We start from the raw sequence: 14,286 nt of genomic DNA, 5'->3' as shown, positions 1-14,286 counted from the left end.
TCATTTCCCTGAGTTTAAAATTAAATCAGCCATAGGTGCCAGACATTGAGGCTCTACTTGACCTTTTCCAAAACCATCCATCATCATCATTAGCATTTTGATCTTCAAATCTAAAGACCGGTAGAAATTGATCAGTACTGAAGGGATTTACATGTCGATGAGCCAGGTGAGATGGTAGCAGATCCTAGATTTCAGTGAAGAAAGGGCAGAAATTATCAAAGAATGAAATGGTGTATTCAAATCTCATATAAAAATACTATCAGATGTGGGTGCAGAAATGAAAGTAGACTTGGGGCCCCAGAATATCAAACATGAATTTGCCATGTGGGTGTTGTTTAATAATCAATGACAAAAGCCAGGCATGGTGGCTCACACCTGTGATTCCAGCACTTTGGGAGGCCGAGGTGGGCGGATCACTGGAGGTCAGGAGTCTGAGACCAGCCTGGCCAACATGGTGAAACCCTGTCTCTACTAAAAATACAAAATCAGCCAGGCCTGGTGGCACATGCCTGTAATCTGAACAACTCGGGAGGCTGAGACAGGAGAATCCCTTGAACCTGGGAGGCAGAGGTTGCGGTGAGCCGAGATCATGCCATTGCACTCCAGCCTGGATGACAGAGGGTGACTCCGTCTCAAAATAAATAAATAAATAAATAAATGACAAGATAAACCAGCACTAACCACAACTAGAGGGTGTTTGTAGAGGGTTATTTACAGAGATTAGGAATTGAGTTGATGTAAACAATGGTGGAAAGGTAAATCCTTTCATTTGTACTCTGTACTGCAGAAACCTAATAAGGGAGGGGCTTTGAGGATCCTATGATACTTTGGCCTCCAAAAAGCAAGGATTATTACTTATAGAGGCATTTGGAATTTGCTAGACTGTGGAAATCTCAGAGAATAACATCTGTTATCCAGAAAGCCCAGAGGACACCCAACTCCTGCGCCAAATGCATGAATTTCCTGCAAGCACTGTTCAGACCAGTTATAGAATATTCAGGTGAGTATTTCCTTTAATTTTTTTTTGTGTATAAAAATTGTGAACTTCTGGGCGGAAGGTCCTGGATATTTTACAGTTTTATCTATAGCATGACATCTAGAATTTAATTGGAAACGTTTATTGTAGAATATGAAAAGTTCTATGTTGACTGTAACTTCAGGTTGTATGCAGCCTTGGTCCTCTGCAAAGTTTTCAAAGTGCTCAAAGGCACTTTTTTATTTTCCTAATATTCCACTGAAGTTTTTATTTATGTAATGGTATTTTTAATTTACAAAATCTATTTTGTTATTTGAATGTTCTTTTCAAAGCCTCTTGTTATTTTTTGAGATTTTTACTCTATAAAATAGAAAACGTGACTTTGTGAAGCTTATACGTTTGTATTTCTTTATTTATTTTTATTTTTTACTTTTTATGTCACAAAAATTAAAAAAATAAAAATTAATAAAAATTAAAAACTAAGAATTCATACAGCTTCACAAAGTCACAGGAGTCCATACATTATGTTTAAGATCAAAACTTACCCTCAAATGGTTCAAGGATAAAAGGATGTCTTAAACTTCTAAGTATTTTACAAGTGATGATGATAAAAAGTAAAAAGTAAACAAATAAAAGATGTATTCTAACACAGAAAAGGGGGCAATCACATACAATTGACAAGGTTAATTTTTTTGAGACAGGGTCTCACTCTGTTGCCTAGTCTGAAGAGCACTGATACAATCAAGGCTCACTGAAGTCTTGCCCTCCTGTGCTCAAGCCATCCTCTCACCTCAGCTTCCAGAGTGGCTGGGACTACAGGCACTACGAGTGTGGGTCTGGCTAAATTTTTGTTTTTCTAGAGATGGGGTCTCTCTAAGTTGCCCAGGCTGGTCTCAAACTCCTGAGCTCAAGCAATCTTCTTGCTTCAGCCTCCCAAAGTGTTGAAATTACAGGCGTGAGCCACCGTGCCTGGCCCTGTATACATTCTTAGTTTTTCCCAGCTTCTTTCTTTCTTTTTGTAAGAGATGGGGGTTTCTCACTTGTTGCCCAGGCTTATCTTGAACTCCTGAGTTCAAGTGATCCTCCCATCTTAGGCTCCTAAAGTGCTGGGATTACAGGCATGAGCCTCCACACCTGGTCGCAGTTTTCTCATGGAAGTAATACAACAGCAAGCATAAAATGACCTCATAGAGATTCAAGGAGAAAAATAAGATATTAATAATAAGTGTAAAACATTTGCATATTAGTTTGCTGGGGCTGCTGTAATAAACTATCACAGATGAAACAATAATTTGCTCTCTCACATACTGAAAACCTAAAACTTAAAATCAACACGTTGACAGAGTTGGTTCCCATTGGGGATTCTGAGTAGAAATCCAGCCCCTCCCTGTCTACTAGTTTCTGATGGCTGATGGGAACATTTAGCTTTCATTGGCTTGTGGCAGCATAGCTCCAGTGAGCTCTGTCTCCACATGACTGTTGACATGTCTCAGATCTTCCTTTTATTTCTTCTATAATGATAAGAGTCATCGGACTTAGGTCCCACCCTAAACCCAGACTAATCTCATTAGGAGATTACCAAGGTAATTACATCTGCAAAGATCCTATTTTCAAAAGGTCATATTCACAGGTTTCAGGGGTCAGGACTTAGACATATGTTTTGGGGGGCCACACTCTTTAACTGGCAATTTGAAAAAATGTTTGGCTCATGAAAGAGCCACATAACAACAAAAACACAACTGTATTTTTATTTTCACTGCTTTATACACATCATCCTAACATTTACAATTGGGAAGACAGTACTTCTTTTCCTAAATTCAGATTCTGAGTATTCCACATCTCTTTTCTAACATCAAGTCTATGTGACTTCTCCTTTTTCTGAGTTAGAATACATCTTATATTTATGTATTTATTTTTTATAATCATCACTTACAATATATTTGGAAGTTTGACATCTTTTTTATCCCTGAACCATTTCAGAGTATGTTTTGATCTTAAACACAAAGTATGAAATCAAATGTTTTTTAATTTTTTTATTTTCCTTTCTGAATGTTACTTTTTTCTTAATTACTCTCCTGTTATACTATTAAGTTTTTTTTTTTTTAGGACACTAATGAAATGACTTTTTTTCAGATTTTTGAGGTTAAAAATTCAATAACTTTCAAGTTTACCCTCTTCTAAGTTTTTCACAGTTTATTTTAATGCTTTTTTATAAATTTTAATTTTTTATTTATATTTTCATTTATTATGAACAATTTTCCAAAGTCTTTTTCACATAATAAATTTGATATATGAGCTATTCTTTATTTTATCTTCTACCTCAAATATGGACTTGAATTATTATTCAATATTTTAAAACATTTTAATCTATATATTAAGGAATTTGTGTTTCGAGGCATGTGATATTATAACATTCTTCATACTTCTAGTGAATTTTTAACATCATTCAAAGGCTACATCCTTCTATACTCTACTGAGAATTAAAAATGGTTCTCAAAAATATTCTCACATATTCAGAAACTCATTCTCAGAATTTCGACCTCCACTGGCATCTTTTTATTATTATTATTATTATTATACTTTAAGTTTTAGGGTACATGTGCACAATGTGCAGGTTAGTTACATATGTATACATGTGCCATGCTGGTGTGCTGCACCCATTAACTTGTCATTTAGCATTAGGTATATCTCCTAATGCTATCCCTCCCCCCTCCCCCCACCCCACAACTGTCCCCAGAGTGTGATGTTCCCCTTCCTGTGTCCATGTGTTCTCATTGTTCAATTCCCATCTATGAGTGAGAACATGCGGTGTTTGGTTTTTCAGCTTTTCTTGTCCTTTGTAGGGACATGGATGAAATTGGAAATCATCATTCTCACTGGCATCTTAACTCTGTTCTCTTTCCCTTCTAATGCATATTTTCCCCTGAAGGCCCCATGTTACACTCCTTATGCACCCTCTATTTAAGATCTGGTTTAATTTAATGTTGTATGTATTTGTACACAATTTTACTGAAGTTAGGCTTTGTCTTAGAATAGAAGATTATCCTAAAAAGACTAGTGAAAGAGTTACAAGAATTTGGAGAATTAGTTGGGAAATCATGCCCCAGAGGAATTACTTTAGGCAAAAAAAAATTGGTGGGAAAAAAAAAAAAAAAAGCAGTAGTTATCGGATCTGCCATGTTTTCAAGTTCTATAGTGGAAAATGCCAGGTATTTTGGAGGCACTTTCTGGAGGAAGCCAAATTTTCACTGAGGCTTAAAGATGATGAACACTTAACCAAATAAAATTGAAATGTTTTATAATTGCCATTAAATCCTTGATATTTAAAAGGAGAAGCAGTATGGTTCACTAGAAAGCATTCATTCCCATGCATGGGTCCTGGAGAATCTTTAATTCAGTCTTTTATCACAGGTTCACATTCCCTCATAAAAAGGTAACAGTTGGATGCATGTCTGGAGGAGCTCTTGGGCTTGTCCTATTGCATCTTTAACTTCTCATCTGCAACTTTAGCTATGGCCATTTGGGCTGTGCTTAGAAAACGGCCATACTCAGGGCACTGTAGAATGAACAGTCTTTCCCGTTTAGGCATTTCTCCTTCCACTTTAACTTTTGACTCTGTCTTCAGGGCATTTCTGTTCTATTAAGCTTCTTAAGTGATGAGTGGTCTGGTGTTTGCCTTATGCAACTCAATTTAAGATCAGTTCATGTGAGATCTGGCAGAAAGAAGGCTGGGGTGGAGTGTGGAGATATTGAATATTGCACATGTAGCATATGAAAGGCAAATATGGATTTTAATTAAGAAATGGGCTATATTTTATTTATATCGTTAAGAGTAAATTAATTATACAAGGGATGTATGGCAAATAGGGTGTAATTTTTTTCATCAATCCCAATGAAGCAGAGTAACTTTCCTTTCTTTCTCCTCAGAAATACAGAATCACACATACTGCAGGACTTCCAGAAAGAAATCATCCACTGACTCTTAAAAGTAAGGAACTCTGTGTTCTTACTCTGATGTCTACATAACCGGGATCTTATAAGTAAGCCAGAGACATCAAAATGGCTTTGCCTAGAAGCCAAAGCCATTGGTCCAATGCAGACGTCTTGAGGTTACTGGAATGCATGGAGAATAATCTCCCATCTGATGACAACGGCACGTTCAGCTCAACTCAGTCACACATGGACTGGGGAAAAGTAGCTTTTAAAAACTTTTCTGGTGAAATGTGCAGACTCAAATGATTAGAGATTTCTTGCAGCTTGAGAAAATTCAGCACTTTGAAAGAATTAGTCCTGGAAGCTAAGAAATGTGTTAAAAATACAAACGAAAGCCAAAAAGGCAGGAACCATCCAGACTTTCCAAAGAGGCCCCTTACTGCTTATATCCGCTTCTTCAAGGAGAATTGGCCCCAGTACTCCCAAATGTACCCTGGGATGAGAAGCCAGGAACTGACCAAAATCCTGTCAGAGAAATACAAGGAGCTCCCAGAGCAGATGAAACAGAAATATATTCAGGATTTCCAGAAGGAAAAGCAAGAATTTGAGGAAAAACTTGCTCGATTCAGGGAAGAACACCCTGACTTAGACCAGAAGGGCAAGAAATCTGATATCTCCAAGAGAGTTCAAACCAAAGTGCAAAAGAAGGTTCAGAAAAATATTGAAGAAGTGAGGTCTCTTCCAAAAACAGATCCATTTTTCAAGAAGGTAAAATTTCATGGAGAGCCTCAGAAACCCCCCATGAATGGATACCACAAGTTTCACCAAGATTCCTGGTCAAGTAAGGAGCTGCAACATTTGTCCCTGAGGGAGCGCATGGTAGAGATTGGCAGACGCTGGCAGCGCATCCCGCAGAGCCAGAAGGATCATTATAAGAGCCAGGCTGAGGAGCTGCAGAAGCAATACAAAGTGAAATTGGATCTCTGGCTCAAGACTTTGTCACCTGAAGATTATGCTGCATACAGAGAATCGACCTATGCTAAGGGTAAGAATATGGCGATGACAGGAGGTCCGGCCCCCAACTTGAGACAAACAGATCCGCAGTCCTCATCAGCAAAGGGTCTGCAAGAAGGGTCTGGGGAGGGGCAGGGGCTCCAGGCTGCAGGAGCAGATGCATCACAGACTATTTGGGTAAACTGTCACATCTCCATGGAACCAGAAGAGAACAGGAAGAAAGATGGTGAAGAGGAAGAAAGCAGTACCTCTTTAGACTACAGTAGTGGAGAAGAAATGGAAGTTGATGTCTGAGGGCAGTGACTCTAGTGCAGCTTCCTCAGAGGACTTCTAACTGGGACTCCACCTGACTCAGACTCCGCCTGACTCAGACTCCAGGGTCAGGCAGAGTTTCTCCGCAAAAGCCCATTCATGCCATTCGTGTCAAGGAAAAGGGACTCTCCTTCTGCCTCTTTTTACTTCTTTGCTTTTTTTTTTCTCTTTTCTGCCTTCCCCGCTCTCCTCCTCTACACAAAGTAGGAGAGGTTGGAAAGAAGCAACTTGGTGCAGCACCCTCTTACATCAGGATTACAAACCTGGGAGGGACTCTTTGGGGAGAATAAATATAAGTTTCAGCCAATACCAACCTTATCCTTAAAAAACAGGCAAATATCATCCCTTTCCCAGTGAATTTTCTGCAATTAAAACTTCTGGAATGAAGCGATGATTAGGTGTAGGGTACACACTGTATTAGACTGAATATTTCTGAAGCAAGAAGCTTTGCTTTACTCATTTTTGTTCTGCTAAAGGCAGTAAGAAAGCACCCATGAGCCTGGGACCCTGACCTTCCCTGTGGAAATGTTTTTCAGGACTCCTGCACTTAATCTAGGGTTGGGGATATTTGATGAAAGGTGGGGTAGGTGTCTTAAGAAAATTGTTGTACTCTTGATATCTCTCTCCTCCACTCCCTGAAGTAAGGAGTTGGTCACTCGCATGCCTGGGAGTAGGCAGCAATATTTCTATATATATGTCTGACTCTTAGCTTTCATTGAGACTTTTCTTTCTCATTTCCAAAAAAAAAAAAAATTGAAAATACAAAATAAAAACTTACCTATTTCATCTGAATGCTCCCTCACAGAATCCCTTATGACATTGGGTACAGCATCTCTAAGTGCCATCTGCATTTATTCTTGAAGCTCCAAATATTTTCTCCTGATTCAGGTGCAAGTGAATCTCACCTTAAGCACTCAGGATTGATAGAAAGATGCACAGAAAGACACATATAGATAAATACACTATTCTGTTTCACTGTCTTCTCTATGAATTCATGCACCAATATAACATTGTTTTAATTTTTTTTTGGTTTACTAATATGTTTGAAAATCAACCTAAGGTTAGTGCCTTCTCAGTATACCTTTATTCTCTTAAACATTTCTGGCTATTTTCATATTTTGTTCTCATAAGTATAAGCATTACAGAAGTAGTTGTATACTTTTTATATGAAAACCATTGATTATCATGTGTTTATTTTGTCCCTAGTTATCTTAGTAAATTTTTATTTATAAGTTTTTTCTAGGTAAATAAGTTTCAGAGAATAATGAAAATATTTATCATTTTATGCCTCTAATTTCTAAATGTATGAGATTAAAATATCCAGGAGAATGTTAAGCAATAATAAAATAATATGTTCTTGGCTAGCTTCTGACTTTCAATCTAATGCTTACAGAATTTAAAATCATGAATATTATGCAGATGTGTATATTTGAAATAACTTATAAAAAAAGAAAATTGCTATTTACTGTTATTATTATTAAGTTGACTTTATAATGTTTATCGATTTGAACGAATTTATTTTGTTAAATTTATCATATATTTATGTAATTTTTCCTTAGTGTATTAGTCATCATCCTTCAGAGAAAAGTAGCACCAGCATAGAGAGAGAAACAGAGTGACAGAGAGAGAGATAGAATAATACAGAGAGGAGACAGAGAGAGACAGATACGGTGTCTTGTCGCCGAGGCTGCAGTGCAGTGGTATGATCTGGGCTCACTGCAACATCCACCTCCTAGATTGAAGCGATTCTCCTGCCTCAGCCTCCTAAGCAGCAGGAATTACAGACACCCGCCACCACACCCGACTAATTTTTGTATTTTTAGTAAAGACGGGGCTTCACCATGTTGGCCAGCCTGGTCTCGAACTCCTGACCTCAAGTGATCTGCCCACCCAGAAAGACTAATTTTATTATGAAGAATTGGCTCACAAAATTGTGGAGGCAAAAAATACCATGATCTGCAATGTGCAAGCTGGTCACTTAGGAAAGCCAGAGGTGTCATTCAATCTGAGTCTGAAGGCCTGGGAACCAGGGAAGCCAATGGTGTCAACCCCAGTTCAAGGGCAGGAGAAGATAAGATGGGATACTGTACTAGCTTAAGAAGTGAGGCAGGAACAAAAGGGTCAAACTCCTCTACCATCTGCCCTTTGTTCTATTCAGGAGCTACTGGGGAGAGAAATCTACTTTACAGAGACCAATTCAAGCTGACACATAAAATTTACCATCACACTTTCATTTTCTTACAGATTCTGGGGAGTTAGGCATTTTTACCATTTTTTCATGAATTCTAGATGTCTGATGGGTTGAATTTATTTAGAAAATGTATTTGCATATTATGCCCATTGTTTCGCTTCAAGTTTGCAAAATTAACTTTAAAGATCTGATTCTTTTTACTTCCAATTTAGAAGATACTGTAAGTCACATTTCCCACTAAGTGGTAGTAAGGCCTATAGCTCAGGCTAGATAGTGAGATGTACAAATGCAGTTGGGGCTTTGCTTGTGATTTTAAATACAGTGTTTTTAAATTTATTCAGCCCCTACTCTTTTTTAAGTCTTGCCCTCCTTGTGTGGGACACACAGATGAATGGTACAATTCTTGACTTCATGACACTCAGAGTTAAAGATGGTATTATTTGGTTTAAAAAGGGCAAGTACTGACAAATAGAAACTGAACTTCTGAGTTTGCTATTATAATAAAATATCATTGGTTAAAATAATGATCTCTTTGCTTTTCTGTTACCTCATCTATACATTCTTGAAGTGGAAATAAAATTAGAGTGCGATTAGGCCAGGCATGGTGGCTCATGCCTATAATCCTAGCACTTTGGGAGGCTGACTCTGGCAGATCACTTGAGGTCAGGGGTTCAAGACAAGCCTGGCCAACATGGTGAATCCTCCTCTCTACTAAAAATACAAAAATTACCCAGGTGCAGTGACACTGCCTGTAATCTCAGCTACTCGAGGCTGAGGCAAGAGAATTGCTTGAACCTTAGAGTCAGAGGGTGCAATGAGCCCAGATCATGCCACTGTGGGCCACCCTAGGTGACAGAGAGAGACTCCATCTCAAAACAAAACCAAAAATGAAACAAAAAAATTACAGTGAGATTAAATATAGGTAAAGGTTACACTTAATGCTTATAAAGTACCTATCTCACAGTAGATTTACAGAAAATGTTAGGTTGATTTTCACATTTTTTCTCCTTTATTCCTTTCACCATCCATATTTCTCCTTTACTTAATTCCAACAAAATCTTTAAGTAATGCATATGACATAACAAGATATATTACATTCAATAAATAAAAATTCAATGAATGATATTCGTCTGCAATGCATAAAGACCTGCACCCTTGCTAGAATTTGATCCCAACTTTGACCTAAGTACCAGAAATTTTAAAAAATAGTGTTGTTGATTCTATGGGTGTGTGTATATGTATGTGTGTGTATATATATGTATGTGTGTGTGTGTATGTATACACACTATATATATATTTGTACATAATAATGGGAGATCCTTGAATGCAATGCAATTGATAGAAAGTACAATACAATTTTTTAAATATAAAAATGTTTCTGCAAGGCAATTAAATCAAAATTTATCCTTGATAAAACAAGTATTAATTCAAAAAAGAAGTATTGGAAGTGGAAGTGATGTCCAGACAGAGGAAACAGCATACCTAAACACTTAAAGAGAAGAAGGCCATGATGCCTGTGGAGAAGCTACTTCTACAATTCTTTTGTTCTGGTCTTCTGTTACACACAACTCATGGAACCTGCTAAACACACTGAGATCCAGTTTAGAGGCATTCCTTGTTTACACATTTTAAAAATTTGCACCTTAAAATTCTGAAAAGATAGAGAGGTGCAGTACACTTTCAGACCATTTCCAAACCTCTAAAGAAAAACAGTGAAAAACTAGACTAACAAAATCAAAATTCATGAACAATATCTACAACAACACTGAGTGACAATGTACTCTACAAAAATCCCAAATATGAATACTCATAGACAAATCAGGTGCAACAGCAATATCCATGAGGAATCAGAATCCTTTCAGGATGAAGCAGAGAGGGTGAACAGAACATATGTAGATTTGAGAACTCCCCAAGTCAGCAACAAGGATTCTTTAGAAAGTGTGCAAGGTAATTAAAAAAGAGCTGCTGAAACTGAGTAGGGTGGGAGTTTGCATACATCAATAAGCAAGAGTGCAGGATAAGATAAAAAGAGGCTGGAACCATATGGTTTCTACAGCTCTTAAAATAACTAGGCCAAATTCTCTTCCAGGATCAAATTCCATACTGAGAAGAATATAATGGGAGTAAACTACATATTAAACAAGGCTGACACAATAGGATCAAAAAAAGCGAAGGCCCCAATAAAGTAAGTGGAGACAGAAGCAGAACCAGAACAGAGCAAAAAGTCAATGCTCTTATTATTGAATACATACCTCATGGAATCAACAGGAGAGCTCTAGAGTCGGGATGCTAGGAAAGCTATCTTGACCGATCTTTACCTTATAAAAGTTCAAGTTTTGTTCCATACAAATAGCATCAATAGGGAATGCTTTTATTGTTATTGTTCTTTGTTTCTTATTTTAGAAGAGGGCAGAGGGAAGAAAATGCCTTTCCAAAAATAGTATACCTTGATATGACTCTTCATGAAGTAACAACTAGCGTTCTTGAAAGAACCTTAGTGCCAGGGATACAGTGAGCTTATACTCTTTGGCTGCAATCTTGACAGAAGTGTCTCTGGGCAGTCCTCTTGGTTTCCAGCCCAGGAGAATCGCAGCCCCACCTCACTGGATCCAGCTCCATCACTGTGCCTGGCTACCTCTAGCTATTCCTGAAAGTCAATTTCTAGAGTATGTCCTGATCCTCTCCTCCACCAAGCACCACTCTTGGTCCCTGCAGTATCCCTCCAGGACCCTACCTAGAAGCCTTTTTGCCTGTCCTTGCTCCATAGCACCTCATCCAGGAATGTATTATAAGCCTGGTGTGGTGGCTCACACCTGTAATCCCAGCACTTTGGGTGCCCCAGGCAGACAGATCACTTGAGGTAAGAAGTTCGAGATCAGCCTAGCCAACAAGGTGAAACCCCCTCTCTACTAAAAATGCAGAGATTAGCAGAGTGTGGTGATGCATGCCTGTACTCCCAGCTACTTAGGGGGTTGAGGCATGCAAATAGCTTGAACCTGGGAGGCAAAATTTGAAGTGAGTGAGACAGCAGCACTGCACTCCAGCCTGAGCAATGGTGATGATGAGTGAGAAAAAAATACCATAGGTAGAGCTAGAGGTACATATCTACCTACATATCTATGTATCTATGTCTTTAGCTATATATAATATAGATGTATATTATACATATACATGAATATACATGTTATATATTGTTTAATATGTAGTTTACTTCCAGTATCATATATAATACATTACGTATGTGTATATATACATATTGCATATATGAGAGAGAGATCTGAAATGTATAGAATCCCTAATAACAAGCAGCTGCCACCCCCATCTTTCACAATGGCTAATTACTTGACTGTATGATTTCCTCTCAGATATGGTACTGCGGACCACGAGGTGTCTCCAGCAAATTAGCAGCAAATTCAAGTGCAAGTTTTTGGCTTTAGAAAATGTATCAATTAAGTCAGCTACACTTGGGAAAGGAGGTTAGGAATATGCACCCAAAGGGTTGATCTTAACTGTTCCTTATTACTAATGGGAAAATTCTGGAGATGAACGGATGTTTGGGGTGGCTGTCTTGCACTGACAGGAGTAGGGATGGGGGATGGATTTCTCCTCTATTCCTCTTGTGTTAATAATGGCAGGAGATTTTGGTTACTGGGAATAGTATCTACATGAGCTGGATAAAGTGCGAGCACTAAAGGTCTTGGGAGGGTAAAGAGAGGGGCTGCAGGGGCTGCAGGGACTGCAGGGAGGAGGAACTAAGGCTTTTTCAGAGAGTGTGCAGAGAGAAACAGTCAGCTTCTCTGTCCATCATCCACAGCTCCAGGATTAAAGAAAACTCTGCTTTCTCCCTGCACATTCTCTTTGTATCTGTAAGAGAAAGTGAATGGGTTAAATTAGTGATCTGAAATGATTATTTTCCAGAAAGACAATTGAACCACTACTGAAATATATAAAGGCAGCTGGGGCTTTGCGAGGCCACCCAACCCAACCTCCATATGGGGGAATGAAAGGGGACCCAGTTGTCCCCAATTCTGGAGCTTTTGGGTTAATCAGGAAAGTGCCAAGGAGGCAGTGGAGGGGTGGGGTTAAATAAAACACCTTCTGTAATCCATGTATTAATGGGCCAGGCTAGGAAAGAAAAACTGGTAAACATGAGTTGATAGAAGAAAAATAGGAGAGAAGGTTTTATTTTATTTTTAAAAATAATTTTCAGAAACCAAGTTCATATGAGTTTTATGGAAGAAGGGACTAGAAATAATAGGAATAAAAATATGTGTGTTTAGCAAAGGAAGTTCGTGGTCAGACAAAAAATGTAGTTAAAAGGATGTTGGTGGTGAGATGAAGAACATGGTTTGTGTAAACTGTTGGGTATGAAAGATTCCATTGAGTTGAAGAAAGACGGAAAGTTTCACAAATGAGTACAGAGAACATACTCATGTGGTCAGGAATATGCTTTGTTATGGACAAAGGAGATAGTACAAAAATCAAGTGAAGATATTGGGTCAATGTAGGTATTTAGTTTTATTTCAAAACAGTGGGAGTAAATAAAGTAGGTTTTAAAATTGAGAGAAAATAACAAAGATAAAGTGAGAACAAGAAAATGAAAGAGAGGAAATTAACATTGGAAGGCGATTGTCTGTTGAATAATGTCTCTGAGAATAGCATGGAAGTCAGCTTCTATGTGTAGGGCAAAGCCTTAGAAAAGAAGAAGCAAGTTGCACTAATGGGGTCAGGCTCTGGTTAGCAGGTGGTTTTTGAACTGCTAAAAGAAAAAATTTTGGAAAAGTCTTATGTCATTCTATGAAGTAATATTCGCTATTGTTTTGAGAATAAAGAATCAGCATGCAGGTAAAATATTTGAGAATAAAGAAACTAAACAGGTTTAGTAATGAAGCTTTTGTGTATTATAAGATAATTAATTATCAAATCATAAGTTACCATTTTTAACTCAAAGGTAGATACTTGAGGGCAAAGAGTTGAAGGCCAGATTTTGACTTCTGGTGCAAATGCATATATACATACATACATAGAAAAGAAGGAAAGAAAAGGAAGAAACAAAAGAGAAACCAGTCTCTAATTTTTGGTTCATTCATTGCAACAAATTGCTAAATACTTTAAGATAAAACAAGAAATAAAAAGGCATGAATAAAAGTAGACTATGTGTTCCAGTGATTTCATTATTACTTCAGGGTCATGTGAATCTACGGAGGAAGATGATCCATGCTGTGTATTGCAGAGTTTCTCATTTGCTTTATGAGGAAGAGGAGTGTCACTTGGAGAGACTGGAATAGGAAAGCAAAGAGAAGTAAAGACAGTGAAGACAGAATGAAATGAAAGGAGAAAGCCATAGGAGGAATGTATAAGAAACTGAAGGAAAGGTACCATAAACCAGACCTGGAGCTGCTCCAGATTAGGACTGAGAACAAGAGAGTCACTGGGAAAAATGACCTCATTCTCTTTGCCTTCTGTGATGTGTTCAGAATGATGCTTTCATGATGCTTGAAAGTGAATTGCTTGTCTAGTAACAAAAGAGACAAAGTCAGTTTTTCTTGATCCAGGAGCAAAACACAAACAAACAAAAACAGTAGAAAACACCCCAGAAAAAACTTTCCTTTCAAAATTCATTCAGTTGCTGAAAAACTGCAGTAAAAAAGTTTATTTGAAGCTTTTTGAATTTGTATTTAAATATATTTAGATATTTAGAAATTTGGGAATCCATCCAATATATTTCCTCAATGGCCATTTCCTGGATACCAGTTGGTATAAACTTTGGGCTCACCCATCCTTAGGAATCTAATAAATTAAGCCTTCGCTATGAATTTTGTGATGCATGCTAATACTTTCTCTCTTCTTTCTTACCTAA

At 37.8% G+C, this 14,286-nt stretch overlaps 1 protein-coding gene across 1 annotated transcript; it reads left to right on the top strand.

The window, feature by feature from the left end:
* The first annotated feature begins 530 nt into the window (after window positions 1–530).
* On the top strand, window positions 531–7,506 carry LOC112131773 (putative upstream-binding factor 1-like protein 6). Its single transcript, XM_063713293.1, has 2 exons — window positions 531–1,000; window positions 4,904–7,506. Exon 2 carries the CDS (start codon window positions 5,396–5,398, stop codon window positions 6,215–6,217), a length of 822 nt encoding a protein of 273 aa, XP_063569363.1. The 5' UTR covers window positions 531–1,000; window positions 4,904–5,395; the 3' UTR covers window positions 6,218–7,506.
* Window positions 7,507–14,286: the final 6,780 nt, after the last annotated feature.

This window comes from Pongo abelii, chromosome 12 (genome assembly GCF_028885655.2).
Source record: "Pongo abelii isolate AG06213 chromosome 12, NHGRI_mPonAbe1-v2.0_pri, whole genome shotgun sequence".
Taxonomy (NCBI): domain Eukaryota; kingdom Metazoa; phylum Chordata; class Mammalia; order Primates; family Hominidae; genus Pongo; species Pongo abelii.
This window is presented reverse-complemented; position numbering and strand designations above follow the sequence as displayed.